The sequence below is a fragment of the Bombina bombina genome, chromosome 5, assembly GCF_027579735.1.
Source record: "Bombina bombina isolate aBomBom1 chromosome 5, aBomBom1.pri, whole genome shotgun sequence".
Taxonomy (NCBI): Eukaryota; Metazoa; Chordata; class Amphibia; order Anura; family Bombinatoridae; genus Bombina; species Bombina bombina.
Window position 1 is genome coordinate 784864788 of NC_069503.1, and position 19479 is coordinate 784884266.

General features: G+C 39.4%; 1 protein-coding gene across 1 annotated transcript in view; it reads right to left on the bottom strand.

Moving 5' to 3' along the window:
- The window catches only part of DOK6 (docking protein 6), a 465273-nt gene that overhangs the window by 50156 nt on the left and 395638 nt on the right, over positions 1-19479 (bottom strand). The window contains exon 6 of the mRNA XM_053715854.1: positions 10795-10933. Within this exon, the coding sequence (XP_053571829.1) occupies positions 10795-10933 (139 nt within the window). The remainder of the gene's footprint in view (positions 1-10794; positions 10934-19479) is intronic.

Consider the following 19479-nt stretch of genomic DNA (forward strand, 5'->3'; position numbering starts at 1 on the left):
AAAAAGGGACAATCTCAGGACTTGTCAAATAGTAAACAGGTAGGGATAAAACAAGCAGAGAAGTTACTTGTATGAGCAATCTTAATTAAAATCTAGATTCATGTTCTATGTGCTACTAAATAGAAATACTTAAATGAACACTCTAGGATAACCTTCTATTGACACAACTGTGGGCAATGATAGAAAGGTAAAGCAAGTTTAGAGTATTTGATGCAAACTAGGTAAAATAATGCTAGCGTACAATACTGCATACTATGAGTTTTCTGTGCTAACCTACTTAAAAAGAAGGTCAGACTTAGGGCTTGTCATATAGTAATCAGGCAAGGGTAAAACAAGCAAAGAAGTTACTTGTATGAACAGCCTCAGTTCAGATCTAAATTATTTTTTTCTGTGTGCTACTAAATATAAATGCTAGTTATGTAAAATAAGTGTGAAGTGCATCACCCCGGCCGCAGGTCATGCAGCACCACACAGCTTGTCAACAATAACAATAAGATAAGCGTGTAGCAAACATATGACATGAGGTCAATTTAGGAAAAACTTCTACTGAGCTGTATCTAAGACTGTCATTAGTTAGCTACTAGGGGAAGAAGAAGAGTATGCCCTGTGGGAAAATGTTAATTGCAGGGCAAGTGCATTAGTGGGCTAGTATAAAAGTAAGTAGCTAAATCAAATTTGGTAGGATGGCCCCAATATCAAGAAAATTAGATTATATAAACAAATATACCCCTGCAAGCTGAATTGCAGTTATATAGAGAGGCTGTAGCATATATTCACTCATGAATGAAATAGCACAAATATGGGAGATTGCTAAAACAATTAAGCCATAATACACGATATAACGCTGAAAATAACATAAAAAAAATTACATACGAAACTGGATGGGTGTAAATATAGTGTTAAACGTAATTCTAGTTAAACCCATCAGCTTAACCAATTCCAGTGCGAGTCCTTTTGTCAGAGTCAATTTTCCTAGGTACTCGTCGAGTGGCCCATAGTCTGAGTCTTACATAGGCAGGCACAGTAAGGTGATAGCTCATAGATCATAGATACCAGCCCAACAGCGGCGCAACAGGGGTTTTTCCAGGTTAATAAAGTCAGCTCTGACCCCTTACCTTCCTGGTCCTGGGCTAAGCTCTCAGTAGGGGCTCTCTCCGCGATAAGCAGAGAGATTTGTTGGGCCTCCGCTACCCCGGCAATACCACTCTCCATACAGGTTACGCCTCCCAATGTTACTCGGCTGATAGTAGCTTCTCCAAATACTTTAGAGCCTGTTACCGGACCCGGAATAGCGGAGGCCTTGTTTTCATCCGGTAGGGTAAGTATGTAGCACCGGGGCCCCAAAGTGCTACCGCTAACACGTGTCGCCAGAATGGGTCTGGGTGGAGTAGGTTGTTGGGGTACTGTGAGAGCTCCAAGATTTAATGCTGCAGTTAGCGATTTCTCCAGGGCAGCATGGTGAGCTGACAGCAGGTTTCTCAGTGCCTCAAAAAAGGTAGTAACTCCCTCCGTGTCCATAATGCGATTGTATGTAGATCAGCAAGTCAGCACACTGAGTAAGATCATGCAGAGGTACACACTCTTGTGCGTTATGGTGCTGCAGTGATTATTGAGGTAACACTGCGTCCTAACGACAGGCCCACCAAGGGTACCTGCCGGGGGGTTTTGATGATGGTAATAGTCCTCAGAAACTGGAAGCCTGGTTGTAGGTGGAAAATGCTGTAGCCACGAGGTCTGTAAAATGGCTACCGTTCATATAGGTTCCAGATGAAGCTCCGGTCCTAGATCCAAGAGGTGACACCCGGCATTAAATTCAGCTTTGTCAGCTTGTAGACCAAAGTCCAAGGTATACTTGAGCAGTTTTACAGGGTTCATCCCATCAATTAGTAGGAATTAGAATAATTTATTGTGCAGCCAGAGTCAGAGCAGACAAATTGTGCGGCCATTCTTGGGCACTCCAGGCTCCGCCCCCCTAATGTTTATATTTAGAGCATCAATATGTTAACTCTTAAACATAAAGCAAATGTATTAACTAAAATTAGAAAGAAAAAAAATTGTTTTAAACTCTATAAAATAAACAAGAGCTATTTAAGAACCAGTTTTTAAAAAATTAAATAAAATTGTAACTGTTCCCCAGTCACATACATGGACATTGTGTAACACGCCATAGCGCCATCTGTTGGTTGAAAGTTCCTTGACATGTGTAACACAGCTCCATCTATTGGTAGCAGGTTCATCACCAAAGTGTGTACTAGGGAAATAGACTCATTTGCATAGAATAACAATTCAATGTATGGTTGTGAGTTTTATCTTTTATCCCTCCCCTGAATCCCCCTTCTTTTTGTTAGAGTTATATTTTATTATTATGTTGTTTTCTATATGTTTATGTTTTATGTGGCATGTCACCCTAAATTAAATGAGGTGTTTTTAGAGTCTAGTACAGAGTTATATAAGACACATTGAGTAGTTCATTTTGGAACTGGTTGTTTAGCCTGGTTCAATCAGGTGGTTCTGTAGCAGTTTTTGGAATTGCTACATGGCTACAGTTAAGTATGCAAACTTTTTTTTTTTAAGCTGTAGTGTGGCTATTTTAATACTGCCTGTAAAAGTACACATTGAATGCATATTTGAATGTTATATGATAAATTTAACGGAACAGCATTTGTAATATGTTATGTTGAATACAAATTTGCAATCATGAGGTACAAAGGGCTTGTCACTGGGACAGTACCCTTAAAAGGCCAGATTTGCACCATTTTGTAAGGGTACAATATGGTACCATAGGACTGAAGTCCAATCTAGTCACCAAAGGTACATATTTGCCTTTGAGAGGTACAATCTGCAAGGGTACCAATTTGTACCCATTTTAAAGGGTACATCAGGTGTACCTTTGAGGGTACTGCCCCAGTGACAAGCTGTTGTACCCCTAAAGGTACAATTTTTGCACATTTTTTCTGACAGTGTAGCATACATTTTCTGATTTTGATACTTTTTATTTTTTTAATGCATATAAGTTCTGGTATTGACACATTGTAACCCATGTAAATCGACACACCTCTAAAAAAAGGTATGGGCTGAAGTTTTTATGTGATTGGATGCAGGACATTTAAAAGCTTCCAGATATATGATACACACCTGAAGAAACGGCTTGAAAAGCTGTAAAATGTGGTTTGGTTTAATACCTTTAGGTAAACTTTTGTGCCTAAAGTTTTTTATATAATTGTACAATAAATGTTTATTCTTATAATACTGTGAAGCACACATGTTTTTACATGTCCAGCAATGGAGGGAGCAGGGGGTGTTACCACTCCACACCATCAGTCAGTGAGCTTGGACACTGAGAGATTCTAGCCTGCTATATCTAGCACAGATCAGTGCTCCAACTTTTGTGAGTATGGTCGCACACTATGTTGTACTGTTGACAGTTTGGAAAGATTAATGGTGTTGTACTAGTAGGTGCCTTCTGTCTGTTTTGTTTCCACAGAGTGAGAGTAAAATAAACATTTTCAATATGCATTTTCAGGGGTATATCACTAAGAAAAAAAATGTTAACTATCCATTTCAATTGAATATCAACAACAATTATGTATTAGTTCCTGCTACTCTATAAATACCAAAACTAGTAAAGCTTTTTAAAGAAATGTTGAATTTAAACATACACATTTTCTATTATGTGGGTGTTGACAGCACTTAAACATGTTGATTTTATGTTTTTCCAGGCAAATGTGAAATAAGGGCTGCTTAAATATAATTTAAGGCTAATGTAGCAGTAGTGGTGACATGCTTCCTATTAATGCTCACCAACAACAGCGTCTTTAATTGCTCACTTGCAGCTAGGTATTTCTTTCTGTTACTTAATGGCTGATAGGTGAATGTTAATGCTGTCAGTTTCCACAGCACTAACAAGAAAAAAATGGTTCAACCACTTTACAATCTTTTACAAAAATCCACCCATTCCCAAAACAAGACACAACTAAAATTCTGTCCCACTCATTCATATCACGCATTGACCCTTCTTATTGGTTTACTGCTCAACAGACTGCCTCCACTTCAGTCTGTGCTAAATAATTCTGCAAAGCTTGTCCACCTCACTCACTGTTCCTCAACTGCTACTCCTCTGCAACTGTCCCTAATGCTGGCTTCCACTATTCCACAGAATTAGATTAAAAATTATAACCCTAACCTATACAAAACCCAACCCAACAATGCATCCCATTATATCTAAAACCTAATCTCTACTCTTCTAGGTGCTTCCTTTACTCTGCTTCTGGCCTTTGCCTCTCAGTCCCTCTTATCAATACCTCCCTCTTCCATATAAATGACTTCTCTCTTGCTGCAGCTATTCTGTGGAATTATCTTCCTCAGTGTATCAGATACCCCTCCCAGCATTGAAGGTATAAATCCTTCCTGCAACCTACAGAGAAACATACCACCTAACCATATACAATTATTGCTTATCCAAATCTTAAATCAATTAGTTACTTTCCTGTCTTGTCTTTGTTGTAATCCCATAGCACTGTGGAATCTGTTGGCGCAATACAAAGAAATCATAATAATAATAATAATAATAATAATACAAATTAACGTCACAATTATTATTCAGGACATGAGCATGCATTTTCTCATAAAACATAAACAGTAATACATTTTGAAGTGCCCTCTTTTTAAATAAAACAAATAATAATGTTGATAAACACAAGATCATGCAAGCCCGCATATCATTGGGTTAGAGATTCATAGACTACTGTTAGGGTGCTGAGAGGTCTCATTGCTAAGAAGATATATCATACTCAAAATTCATAGAGGCTCCCTTCACATCTTTTCTAGTGTTTAGTTGGTTGGCGTTCCCTCCATTAATACATATTATTGTGTTTAGTGCCTCAATACATGATATCTTGCACAGCACAGCAGACAAGAACTACAAGCAACTTCGAAATGCAATAATTATAGCAGCAGTAATTTTTTAAGAAAATATTTGCATGCTTGTTCTAGTAGGTAAAGCAATTTCACTGGTTAGAACGAGAACTTCTTTGGAAACTTCCCATATTTGCCAGTGAGAACTCGGGGTGCACTAAATATAAGTGATATATATAGATATATATGTTAAAGTATATAAAACATTATATACTAAAATGTATGCCAAAGGAAGCTAGTGTCAAAAGCATCTGTATTACAATTTTATTTCTACTAAAAGGCAGAATTCGCAGTTCACATACCCAGAACAAAGAAATAATACAATGCAGGGAAAATGACATTTGCAGTATTCTGAAAAATAAATGTGAAAATGTGCATGTAAAGCACTTGGCTTGTTTGATTCGAAACATTTCCTTGTCGTCACATGCTTGATATTTATACAAAGTGTCAGTATTTGTTCAGCAAATGATATGCCTTAAGAGGCAGAAAAACAAAGTTTATTTCAAATAAACTAATACTTACTTTGCTGCTCATAAATGTTCACAATGAAAAAAAAGCAAAAAACAACTGTAACTGTCACTAAAGAAAAAAATAATTGTCTAAACTGCAACCATTTAAATTGCTTGTGGAGATCTAACACTTGATAATGGCCTCTAGTTATCAATGTCTGTCGGACCTGATCAGGTCCGACAGACATCGCTCGCCGTATTCAGCATTGCACCAATGGGCCGCCAGCAGGAGGGTGTCAATCAACCAGATCGTACTCAATCGGGTTGATTTACGGTGATGTCTGTCCGCCTGCTCAGAGCAGGCGGACAGGTTATGGAGCAGCGGTCTTTGTGCTGCTTCATAACTGCTGTTTCTGGCGAGCTTATAGGCCCCAATGTGTCTATCCCATCAGTCAATCCCAAGGAGCGTAAATTATTAAACATTATGCCCATTCCAATGTAACGTATTTCTAGAGAATAGAATAAACTTGACAATGCAATTCAAGAGACAAAACTGAAAATAAAACTTTAACTAGAAAATACCCACCCACAATTCATATTATATAGAGGGCTAGATTACAAGTGGCGCGCAACAGAAACTGTTATTGTTATCGGGTTTTTTGCGTGCATCGGAAATATTGAGCGTATTATTTGAAGTTGAAAGTAAATGTGATAGCGGAAGAATCACATTTTATGCTTTTCAAGTTAAAGCGACTGAAACCCTTTGGGGCATATTTATCAAGCTCCGTATGAAGCTTGATGCCCCTTGTTTCCGGCGAGCCTTCATTGATAAATATGCCCATTTGTGTTAAAGGGAGGGAGCGTTAAAGGGAGAGTGCGTTAAAAAAGTTGCATAACTACATTTAAAATTACAGTTACACTCATATAAACACTATCCAATAAAATTATTCCTATAAATATTTAAAAAAAAGTTCTAAGGGTTAAAAAGTAAATGGTAAATGACAAGGTGTTTGACTGCAAAGGGCTGCATTGTATTTATACATACATATACATATTTAAATATGTGTTTGCATGTATTTTTATATGTATATACTGTATGTGTGCACATATGTATTTATGTGTTTTACAGTATATTTACTGCACAATTTTAGCATTTCCAGTCTTCTTCACATACAGGATAATGTTATTTGTATTGTAATTACATATTTCTATTTATATCTGTATATACATATTCATGTATATCTATTCCTATAGATATATAGGTATAGATATCTATTTTACATTAACATTATTAAATATATATAGAAATAAATAATAATAATAAAAAGTAAAATATATTCTACAGTATGTGAAGTATATAGGAATGTAAAAAATGCGTAGCGCGCTACATGTTTTGCTAACCTCAATGCACGTTATTGAAACATTAAATATAAAGAATTAAAAAATTATTAATAATAAATATTAAAAATTATTATACATACTGTAAAAAACAAATCTAAATAATCCATAATATAAATATATATATATATATATATATATATATATATGTATATGTTTTACAGTAGGTGTAATAATTTTAATTATTATTTATATTTTCTAATATTTAATTTGATCTCATGTGTCCATTAGTCTTACCTAGCTTGCGTAAAACAGATAACTATTTGAAGCACATTTTAAAACTGTAGTTTATTATGAAATAGTTGATGGGTGTAATGTTCATTAGCTATAGTAGTGTGCTTATTGTAAGTGCTATTATTGTGATGTGAAAGCATCTAGGATCAATAACAGCCCATTCATTAAGTGGTAGACTGTGCAAACTCACAGAGCAAGGTTGTCAAGCATTCCAGAGTTCCAAACTGCCTCTGGAAGCAACATTAGCACAAGAACTGGGCATTGGGAGCTCCATAAATGGGTTTTCATGGCTGAGCAACTGTACACAACTTCAACATGTACAATCCCAAAGGTCAACTGGAGTGGTATAAAGCATGCTGCCACTGGACTTTGGAGCAGTGGAAAAAAAAATTCTGGAGTGATGAAACGTATTTTACAATTTGGCTACCTACCAGAATGCATAGTGCCTACTGTAAAGTTTGGTTGAGGGGTAAGGGTCAGGGTTTGGGCTAGGACCTTAGTTCTAGTAAAGGGTCCTCTTAATAAAAACAGATACAAATACATTTTAGACAATTGGTTTTTCCAAGTTTGTTTAAGGATTACTTTAGAGTTGCTGAGTAGGAATCCACTTGCAGATATTTAGCACTCTCTTACATACACCACTGCTACGAAACCTGAATTGGAATAGGTTGGCTAGAGAGGAGGTAGGCACAAGGGATAGTAAGGTTCAGAGGGAAATCCAAACTGGTAGTAAGGGTAAAGCCAGGGTCAGCCAGGACATTCGTCCACAAGAGGGCTAGGCAGCAAATAGGGTCAGGAAGGCAAATTTTAGTAACAGATAGACAGTCCACCAGGCAACACTTCAAAACAGAAGGAAAAATAGGGGTCAAGGTCCAGACCAGGGTAAGATTAAGATCAATTTAGAAATGCATCAAGCCAGAAGGAACATGCACAATCAGACATAATGTGTAGCCAGAGGTCGAAGAGCGAGAAGACAATAGGAAGCATAGGGAAGGCAACAAGTAGCAGAGGCAAAGGAACATGGAACTCCTTATAGGGTAAATGTGAATTGAGGAAACTAATGACTTGTCACTATAATAAGCAAGCAAGAAATGTAGAACTTTATAGGGCTTTATGTGAATTCAACAAGATGTGGATAGATGCCACTTGATTGGGTGTTATCCTTAGTTGCGTGAGCTAACCTGTCAAGGATTTCTTTAAATATTAGCACATCATCGCATGCTCAAGTTTGATTTAGAGCACTTCCATCTGCAGAGAAGACAGAAGGAATTAGTGTGGCTAAAACTGGCTTTGGCTCTGTCAAGTTTGGCATACAACCCTCCTGTTCCAGCATGACAGTGCCCCTGTACACAAAGTGTGGCAATTGAAGCTATGGTTTGATGAGGTTGGTGTGGAGAAGCTTGTGTGGCCTGCACAGATCGTTGACCTCAACCCAACCCAACACTTTTGGGATAAACTGAAATGCCAATTACAAGTTAGGTCTTCTCTTTCTTGTTTTTGCTGAATGGGCACAAATTCCCACAGACACATTCCAACATCTCGTGGAAAGCCTTTGCAGGATAAGGCTGTCACAACTGCAAAGAAGGGGGGACAGACAACTCCATATTGATGCCCAGGGGTTTTGAATGGCATGTACAACAAGCTCAAATAAGTGAGATGGTTAGGTGTCTAGGCAAGACCCACAGTTCAAAAAGGAACTAGTTATGCCTGATCTTTATTTCAACCAGGACTATACTCTAAGTACTTTACACTTAGCTTGGGATGACATGCTGAACCTCAAACATAACCATATAGTAAGTATACAGACAACAAAACAATCATGGTATATTATTCTGATGAAAGAGAACATTTTATCACATCACATCATGCAAAATATATGCAAACATATTGGTAACTATAACCGTTCAACCAATAGATGGTGCTGTGTCACACCATGTTCCTGGGGATGATTGTAGTTCCGTTACAGGGTCAGATTATGAGTGGCATGTTAACAGTTACTCGCAAGCGAAAAGGAGTTTATTGCGGGTGTTTGTGAGCGTCCAGTTTACTGGTCGTATTACAAGTTGAAAGTAAACGTGATCACTTGAGCGCAATCGCAATTTACACTAGAATGATTACCGTGTCCTCAGAGCTCTGATTAACTGTTTTGCAAATTATTTAAAAAAAATATTGCACAAAAAAATTATAAGAGCTGAAAGATATGAGGTCTCAGGTGTTAGAAAAAAAAGGCAGGCGAGGGGCTTTATCATTGAGATACACATATGTATGTATGTATAGATGTTTATATGTGTGTACATATATATTTACAGACATATATACACATATAAACACAAATACATATGTAGACACATATAGACATATATTGAAGTGCATTGGAGCCCTTTGCAGTCAAGTAGATGAAAACATGTAAAAACATATTTATGCAACATTCATATTTAATAAAGTGTTATACTGTGTATTTACTGTAAATATTTCACATTCCAATGTTCTGCACATAGCAGATTATATTCTACATATTTTTAAATAGATATTCCTATATATATCTGTATATATCTATACATATATGTAATCATCTATCTATCTATCTATCTATCTACCATCAGATATATGTAGAAATATGTATGTATGAATAAATAGAAAATATTCTGCCATGTGAAGAACATTGGAATGTGAAATCTTCATATTTTCATGTCTGGTTAGCACACTTGAGAATATACAATCGGATTTGCGCGAGTAGGGTGTTTTTTCCACTTTTTTGCTCCATTGACTTCTATGAAGTTGAGGTGGGGGGGATACGTTAACTCGATTGTGATATTCTAATTTCGGCTTTTTGTGTACATCGGGTTAGTGCGTGAGCATAAACCTTTTACTTTCAACTTGCATTGTAAGCGCTAACCGAAGCACGCAAAAAGCTAACTTCTAGCGGAATTCACGAGAGAGATGGAGCATTAAATACCACTGTATTTATTACATTGTAAGCATGGTGTATTAAATTGTTGTAACGTTTTAACTATTTTGTGCGAACAAAATATTTGTCCCCAAAGATGCAGTTACATAGTGTGTGCGCAATAGGAAAATTGTCTGCATGATATAACTGTTAGTAATATGGCCACTACTTCATCTTCTTCTTCCTAGAGTGGTAGGTTCATGTAAGTGGAAGGATCACGTGAGCGGCAGGGTCACGTGAAGATGAGAGCAGTGGTCATGTGACATGAGTATTACAAGTGTTGCAAAAACAAGCGGCCTCCTACTGCTCACATGAACTTACCACTCAAGGAAGAAGAAGAGGAAACAGCCGCCATATTACAATTACATTGTATGTACAATTTGGCTATTGTATGTGCACAATGTAACTATATCTTTGAGGACCAATATTTTGTGCACGCATTAGTGAATTTTACATGTGCACATACAATAGCCAAATTTTACATACAATGTAATTGTAATATGGCTGTGGAAACTTTAAAAACAAATATCTATTTTGTATTTTCATGTTTTTTTTTTACATTAAAAAAAATTGTACATAGACAACAGATACTTTTTTTTTTTAAATCTTGAGAATGACTCAGATCAATTAATCTGTGCAAATGTATACTTGAAGATTTCAGAGCCGCTGTGATCAAACAGGAAAATATTTTCCCAATTTCATAGTGTGATTTTACTGATTCATTTTATGTTATCTGAAGAACAGACCTGAAATAGAAGGATTTGGTTGCTCTATGTGCATATGCATTACTTTACAAAAGAACATTGTAAACACCTGTATCAATTACTCAAAGAGAATGAAGAATAGACTTACTCTTGCCTTTTTCTCCATTTCTAGGATTAGCCTCTCATGCTGCTCAGCTATGGCCAATGTAGCAGAATGGACTTTCTGATAAATCATCTCTCCTTCTCTTGTTTGAAAGGTAAACAACCCTTCGCCTGTGTCACACATTCTACAACAGAAAATAAAAATGAAAATTAGTATGTTTAGCTTTTGACTATTTAATTTATTTGCTTATTAAAGTTTAGTTGCCATCTGATCAGCATTTCAATATTTTTAACGTCCTTAGTCATTTATATACTTCATAAAAATATGTAATTAAAGGGACATTAAACAACGCAATATATTAATATAAATTGTGTAATTACATGTAGTAAAACAACTTTGCAATATACTTTCCTTATTTATTTTGTTCACTTTTCTTGTAATTTAATTCTGAATATTGTGGGCTTTCCAATTAAAGATAAATATGGAAGTGCAGACAGGGCTATCTTCCACACATTAATTGGTTTCACATTCTAATAAGCCATTTGTAACCATTCCTAATTGGCCTCAGCAGAAAATGTAACAATGTGGCGACATCCAGTGTTTTTAAGACATTGAGGCCCATTTATCAAGCTCCGTATGGAGCTTGTGGGCCCGTGTTTCTGGCGAGTCTTCAGACTCGCCAAAAACAGCAGTTATGAAGTACGATTGGGTTGATTGACACCTCCCTGCAGGGGGTGGCGTTGCACCAGCAGCTCACAAGAGCTGCTGGTGCAATGCTGAATATGGAGAGCGTATTGCTCTCCGCATTCAGCGATGTCTGTCGGACCTGATCAGCACAGTCGGATCAGGTCCGAGGTAAATAGGCCTCATTAACTTTACCCTTATTTTTTCAATATTTAAACAACTAATATAGGGCCAGATTACCAATGGAGTGGTATTTAACGCTTCTGCTCTAACTCTAACTCCGCTGGTTAGCTAGTTAGCTTTTTGCTCACGTCGGGTAGCGCTATATTACAAGTTGAAAGTAAAAAGTTTTCACTCGCGTGCTAACTCGAAGAGCAAAAAGCTAAAGTTAGAATATCTCAATTGTGTTAACATATTCCCCCATAGAAGTCAATGGAGCAAAAAAAGCGGTAAAAAAACCCTATTAGCATGCAAATTCAATTGCATATTCTTAAGTGCGCTAACCCGACATGAAAATTTATTCATAAATACACATTTCTACATATGTTTAAAGTTATTTTGGTACACTATATATCTATACGTATATATAAAGATGAGTGACACAACAGAAACCAGTGTTCCTGTGTTCCTGATCACCGGAGTTCAGCCCGCTGGTGTGCTGTAGAGATCCAGCAAGCATCATATAGCACTATAGGGTACTTGTTGTAAATGTGAGTACCCTGCATTTGATTGACCATACCTATGTTTGACATTTTATTGATACACACATGCGGCGCCTCTCTTGTTTCTTGAATGTCTTTTAAAAGTTCCAGTAATCTATCTTTTGCCAAAAATATATAAGACAATGATTAATCCCCCTTGTAGACTGATTATGTCATCCGGAGATTCCATATTTTCAAACATTGCTAAATATATAGATTATCATCTTCAACCAGTTGTGAAACACACAACTGCATATTTACAGGATTCTCCAAGTTTGATAATATAATATTTTAAAAAGTTTTGATGATCTACAACAGAGAGATGTTCTTGTGACTATGGATGTAGATAGCCTGTACAACTCCATCCCTCATGGAGGGGTGTTCTTGCAGTGCGGTCCATACTGGGGAACCTTTGAACTATTCAGGTCCTCCTATTGAATTTCTCTGTGATTTGTTAACCATCCTATCCAATTTAATTTGGAATTTGACAGTAATAAAATTAACTTTCTTGAACAGAACATTTTTAAAGTAAATAAATGTAATGGCTTTTGATTTGGCACTTCCCTATATACAAAGCCGACTGATCGTAATTCTTTACTTGTGGCAAAAAGTTACCATCCCATGCACCTAAAAAGGGGGATAATTACCTCTAAACTTGGATGATTCGTAACAACATGGAAGTATCCAGAATGCAGTTGCAATTAGATGAGTTGATACAAAAACTGATTGTACATGGATATGACCCTAAGTTGGCTAACACCATTAAGATTAAGATTGAAGCAGTCATGGGACATAACTAATTAGGAGTATCTTGTCAATGATAATCCCCAAATAAATTTTGTCACAACTTTTGATCCATTGCATGAACAGCTGGCTAGGTCGGTACCGAGACATTAGGAGCTTATCGTTACTGAACTCTGCCTGTCTGACTACTCTGCATGTTTAACCCTTGAATTGATGGATTGTCTTATCATTGCTGAACTCTGCCTGTCTGAATACTCTGCCTGTTTAACCCTTGAATTGCTGGACTGCCTTATCATTGCGGAACTCTGCCTGTCTGACTACTCTGCCTGGTTTACCCCTGAACTGCTAAACTGCTGGATTACCTTTTGTTGCTCACCTCTGCCTGTTCCTCACCATTCTATTGGTTTACTCCTGAACTGCTAAACTTCTGGATTACCTTTTGTTGCTCACCTCTGCCTGTTCCTGACCATTCTATTGGTTTACTCCTGAACTGCTAAACTTCTGGATTACCTTTTGTTGCTGACCTCTGCCTGTTTCTGACCATTCTATTGATTTACTCCTGAACTGCTATATTACTGGATTGCCTTTCTGTTGCCGAACTCTGCCTGTCTCGGACCATTCTCTGCCTTAATCTTATTCCCATGAAGGACTACCCTGTCTACCGTGAGTACTGCTTACCTCCTTTCTTATACTCACTTTGTTCTGGGATATTTCCTTATCCTTCCACTTGACCCTGGGATAAGAAGACTACTGGCCAAGTTTGGTCTGATAGGGAAATATCCCAAGAGCATTACATTATACTTGGGACATAGACCCAAATGAGGTAGTAAGAGCAGTCTCTCTTCAGGGACAGACCCTGGGAACCCACGCCATACACTTGCAGAATGTGGATTCTAAACTTGAGGCTATATCAGCTATGCTCTCCTCACTGGTTGCAGAAAAAAACGCTGCTCCTGTTGTTACTAAGTTGGCCCCTGATGCTAGTGCTGCAACTCCCCCCCCCCCCGTTATTGGAAGTATACCCCGGATTCCGTTGCCTGACAAGTACAATGGTACTACTGACTGTAGGGGTTTTCTCAACCAGTGCAGGCTGCCCTTCCGCAATGATCCTCACACCTTCCAATCTCATCAGTCAAAGGTCGGTTTTATCATTTTTTTATTGAAAGACAAGGCACTAGCCTCTCTGTTTTTGGAACAGAAAGCTCAACTCCTGAATGATGCTGATGCCTTCATTTCTGCATTATCTTCCGTATCTGCTACCTCCGGCCGCACTTCTGCTGCAGAGTACTCTCTCTTGGATCTCCGCCAGAGCAAAAGATCTGTGGCACAATGCGCCATTGAGTTTCGCACCTTGGCACATGAGACCAGTAGCGATGGCAGTGCTCTCAAAGCGACCTTCAAGAGAAGCCTGCATGAGCGTATCAAGGATGAGCTCACTTATCGTGATGTTCCATCTTCCTTGGGTGAATTCATAACACATTGTATCAGTCTGGATTATCGCTTTCAGGAGAGACAAGCTGAGAGAGAAAGAATTCACAGAATCCTTCCTCCTCATCCTCCTACTCGTCCAGTCTCTAGACCATCCTCTACCCCTTCAGCACCTCCAGTTACCTCTGAAGAGGAACCCATGGATATCTCTTCCCTTAAGCCCTCTGAATCTGAAAGACAGAGAAGAAGGAAATTGAGACTGTGTTTCTTTTGTGGTTCTAATTCACAGCAACTCAAGAATTGTGCTATACTACCAGAAAAGTCAATGCTTAGAGGATAAAAGAAGGGTACCTCTAAGCATAGCCGCTACTAATTCCCCTCACTCTTGTCGGATCCTGGTACCTGTTACCCTTAAAGGGAAATTAAACACATTTTTTTTCTTTCATGATATAGAAAGAGCATGCAATTTTGAACAACTTTCTATTTTACTTCTCTTATCTAATTTGTTGTACTCTCTTGATATCCCTTGCTGAAAAGCATATCTAGGTAGGCTTAGTAGCTGCTGATTGGTTGCTGCACTTAGAAGCCTCATTTGATTGGCTCACCCATGTGCATTGCTTTTTCTTCAACTAAGGATATCTAAAAAATGAAGCAAAATAAATAATAGAAGTAAATTGGATTGTTGTTTAAATTTGTATTCTCTTTCTGAATCATGAAAGAAAAATATTGGGTTTAGTGTCCCTTTAACTTTCTTCAGAATTCTGTCCACGCTCAAGCCTTTATTGATTCAGGGGCAGTTGGAAATTTTCTGGATCACCGTTTCATGATTCATGCAGGGTTGCCTCTCCTTCAGAAAAAACAATGTCTTAAAATAACTACTCTGGATGCACTCCCCTTGGATCAGGTGTAATCCATTCCGAATCAGCACCCCTAGCCATGACTGTGGGAGTCCTACATACCAAACAATTACAAATGTGGCGGCACTTTCAGCGTGCCTTACACCGCAAGTCGGGATCGTTGTGAGTCGCCCGACAGACACCCCCAGGCAGATGACGTCACTGTAGAAACTCCAATACGCTGTTGGCAGTATCGGTCTGGAGGAAATCCTTGAACTCAGCTGTAACTAGCGACAATCAATATCACCACAGGAGTGTACCAAGCGAACCTTGTTAGCGGTCAGTGAACAAGCTTTCAGACAACAGGAGCACGTAAGGTGAAAGTAAAATCTTGGTTTATTACAAATAAAAACAAACAGCCTGATGAAACGGCACTGTGGCCGAGAAACGCGTTGCTGTTTGTTTTTATTTGTAATAAACCAAGATTTTACTTTCACCTTACGTGCTCCTGTTGTCTGAAAGCTTGTTCACTGACCGCTAACAAGGTTCGCTTGGTACACTCCTGTGGTGATATTGATTGTCGCTAGTTACAGCTGAGTTCAAGGATTTCCTCCAGACCGATACTGCCGACAGCGTATTGGAGTTTCTACAGTGACGTCATCTGCCTGGGGGTGTCTGTCGGGCGACTCACAACGGTCCCGACTTGCGGTGTAAGGCACGCTGAAAGTGCCGCCACATTTGTGAGTATTTACTCTTAGGGGGGACTTCTATCTGTACATATTCCCCCTTACCAAAACGATACTGTTTTATGGGTCTGGCGCCTCTCTCCTTCTATCTTTTTACACATCTAGGATTCCATCGGGAGTTCATTTGGGGAGCGCAGCCTCTGTCTCAAGCCCACCGGAACGGATCTAATATACAGCAGCGCATCTCCTGAGGATTGCTGGATCCTCCTTTTTTATTATACCAAACAATTGCAGTTCAATGTCATTCATTCTCCTGCACAACTTGTTATCCTTGATCTTCCTTGGCTACGTAAACACAATCCTCAGTTCGACTGGACTCAGGGACAGTTGGCCTCCTGGGGTAAATCCTGTTTTCACTCCTGCCTGGCTAAAGTTACTCCACTGCATAGCGTCCCTATAGCCAGCCTTCAGACCCCTTCTAATCTTCTCTCAGTATATGCAGAATTTACAGATGTTTTTGAAAAGAAAGCAGCTGATGTGTTGCCACCTCACCGTCCTAATGACTGCAAAACTGACCTTTTTCCTGGAGCCCCACTTCCTAAAGGGAGGCCTTATTCACTCTCCAAAGCTTAAACCAAGGCCATGGAGGAATACATCCAAGAAAACCTAGCTAAAGGCTTTATTCGCCCTTCCTCCTCTCCTGCCGGGGCTGGCTTCTTTTTTTTCAGTAAAAATGATGGTGGTCTCAGACCCTGTATTGATTACAGAGCCCTTAACAACATTACTATCAAGAATCATTATCATATTCATTTGATCACTGAACTATATGATTCACTCCAAAAACTCTTGCTACTTTACAAAGTTGGACCTACGTGGGGAATACAATCTCATTAGTTTTTTCCCAGGACATGAATGGAAGACTGCCTTCAACACGAGATCAGGGCATTATGAATACCTCGTAAGGCCTTTTGGGCTGTGTAATGCCCCTGCTGTCTTCCAAGCATTTGTCAATGATGTCTTCCGCAATCTCCTTAATCGCACTGTCATCGTCTATTTGGAGGACATCCTCATATTCTCCTCCACCCTTCAGGAGCATCATGAGCATGTAAAACAAGTACTTATTCGCCTCAGAAACAATGCTCTGGTAGCCAAACTGGAGAAATGTGAGTTTGATCAAGTTCAGATCCAGTTCCTTGACTATGTCATCTATAAGGAAGGTTTTGCCATGGATCCAACAAAGCTAACCACAGTTCTGGAATGGCCTCAACCCACCTCATTAAAGGAACTACAGAGATTCTTGGGGTTCTCCAACTATTATCGCAAGTTTATAAAGAACTTCTCCCAAATCGTTGCTCCACTGCTGACTGAAACAGAGACTGCAAGAATTAGCCTCCTGTAGCTGTGGATGCTTTCTCTCATCTGAAAAAAAAGTATTTTGTTCTGCTCCTGTGCTCTGCCATTCTGATCCTGACCTGCAGTTCAGTTTAGAGGTTGATGCCTCCGAGATAGGAACTGGTGAAGTCTTAACCCAAAGGGACTCTTTAACCTCCAAGTTGCACCCTGTAGCCTTTTTCTCCAAACACTTCACTCCTGCAGAAAGGAATTATGATGTGGGCAATCATGAACTCTTAGCCATTAAGATGGCCCTGACTGAATGGCATCATTGGCTAGAGGGTACCGCCAACCCTATTCAGATTCTTACTGACCACAAGAATCTGACGTACCTAGAGAAAGCTCATCGACTCAATCCTCGACAGGCCAGGTGGGCCCTATTCTTTTCTTGTTTTAACTTTATAGTCTCTTACCTTCCTGGGACCAAGAATAAAAAGGCTGATGCCCTTTTCTGTCAGTTTCCTCAGTCTAGTGACTCTTCTGAAGCTACTATTGAATACATAATACCTCCCTCCTGTGTGGTTGCTCAGTTTTACACCTCTCTTCTTCAAAGACTGCAACGAGCCCAGTCAAGAAAACCTTCTGAAGCCCCTGTGGCTCCTGAGATCCTTTATGTTCCTCCAAACCTTCACTCTCCTGTACTATCCAGGGCTCATGACAGCAAGCTGTCAGATCATCCTGGTTTGACAAGAACCTTTAAAGTCCTTTCTGAACACGTGTGGTGGCCTACCATGAAGTCAGACTTTTGAGGATTATGTCAAAGCTTGTCAGACTTGTGCTGTTAATAAGACTCCCCATTCCCTAGCACATGGCCTAGTTCAACCATTGTCCATACCTAAACAACCATGGACACACATAGCCATGGATTTTGTTGTAGATCTTCCTCCTTTTGACTATCATACAGTCATATGGGTGGTGGTGGATCGTTCTCCAAACTTGCTCATTTTGTACCTTTACCCAAGTTACCTACAGCCCAAGAATTGTCCACTCTTTTTCTGTTACACGTGGTACGACTACATGGTCTACCCGTAAATATTGTCTCTGACAGAGGACCTCAATTCATTTCTACCTTCTGGAGAAGCTTTTGCAAATTGCTCGGAACCACTTGTTTCTTTGTCCTCTGGTTATCAACCCCAGACTAAAGGGCAGACGGAGAGAACCAATCAGGATCTTGAAGCTTATCTCAGAGAATATGTCAATTCTCAGCATACTAATTGGTCTGGGTTGTTACGCCTAGATGAACTGGCAAAGAAAACTCATTCGCATTCTTCTCTACAATGCTCTCCATTCCAGGCCACAAGTGGTTATCAACCTCGTGTTTTTCCTCTTTCTGCTCAATCCACAGGAGTCTCTGCTGCAGAACATCGCTTCACTGACTTCACTGCCCATTGGCAACAAATATGCTCTCAGTTACTCTCAACCATCTCCAGATACAAGAGGTTTGCCGATCATCATCAAGCTAATATCCATGCCTTTTCTGCAGGTGACCTACCTCACAAACAGGTACACTCGATTCAGACGTTCTCCTTCTCCACTCCTAAATTCATGGTGAACCAGAGTATGAGATTGCCAAAATCCTGGATTGCATAATCAGGCGCAGGCAGCTCCAATACCTTATACACTGGAAAGGTTACTCTGTGGCGGAGCGTTCCTGGGTCCCTGCCCGAAATGTGCATGCTCTATCTCTGGTCTCCAAGTTCCATGCTGCTCACCCTTCAAAGCCGACTCTGGTTCCCGGAGGGAACCCTTGAGTGGGGGGCTATGTCACTCCGCTCCGGTTCAGTTGCCGTGGATGCGGCAGTTGCTTCTGGTGAGTGGCGATGATGTAATCGCTGCACGTCAAGTTTCTCGGATGTCAGTTCTGATTGCAGCTGGGTGCCCTCCCTGGCGCGAATCCACCCCTATATAAGTACTTCTGTTCCCTGCATTCATTGCCCAAGTATAGGTGTTACTGTGTGTGCTCCTATTTGCTTTATTACATGAATTGCTGGATTGCCTTATTGTTACTGAACTCTGCCTGTTTAACCCTTGAATTGCTGGACTGCCTTATCATTGCTGAAATCTGCCTCTCTGACTACTCTGCCTGGTTTACTCCTGAACTGCTAAACTGCTGGATTACCTTTTGTTGCTGATCTCTGCCTGTTCTTGACCATTCTATTGATTCACCTCTGAACTGCTTAACTGCTGAATTACCCTTTGTTGCTGACCTCTGCCTGTTCCTGACCATTCTATTGGTTTACCCCTAAACTGTTATACTGC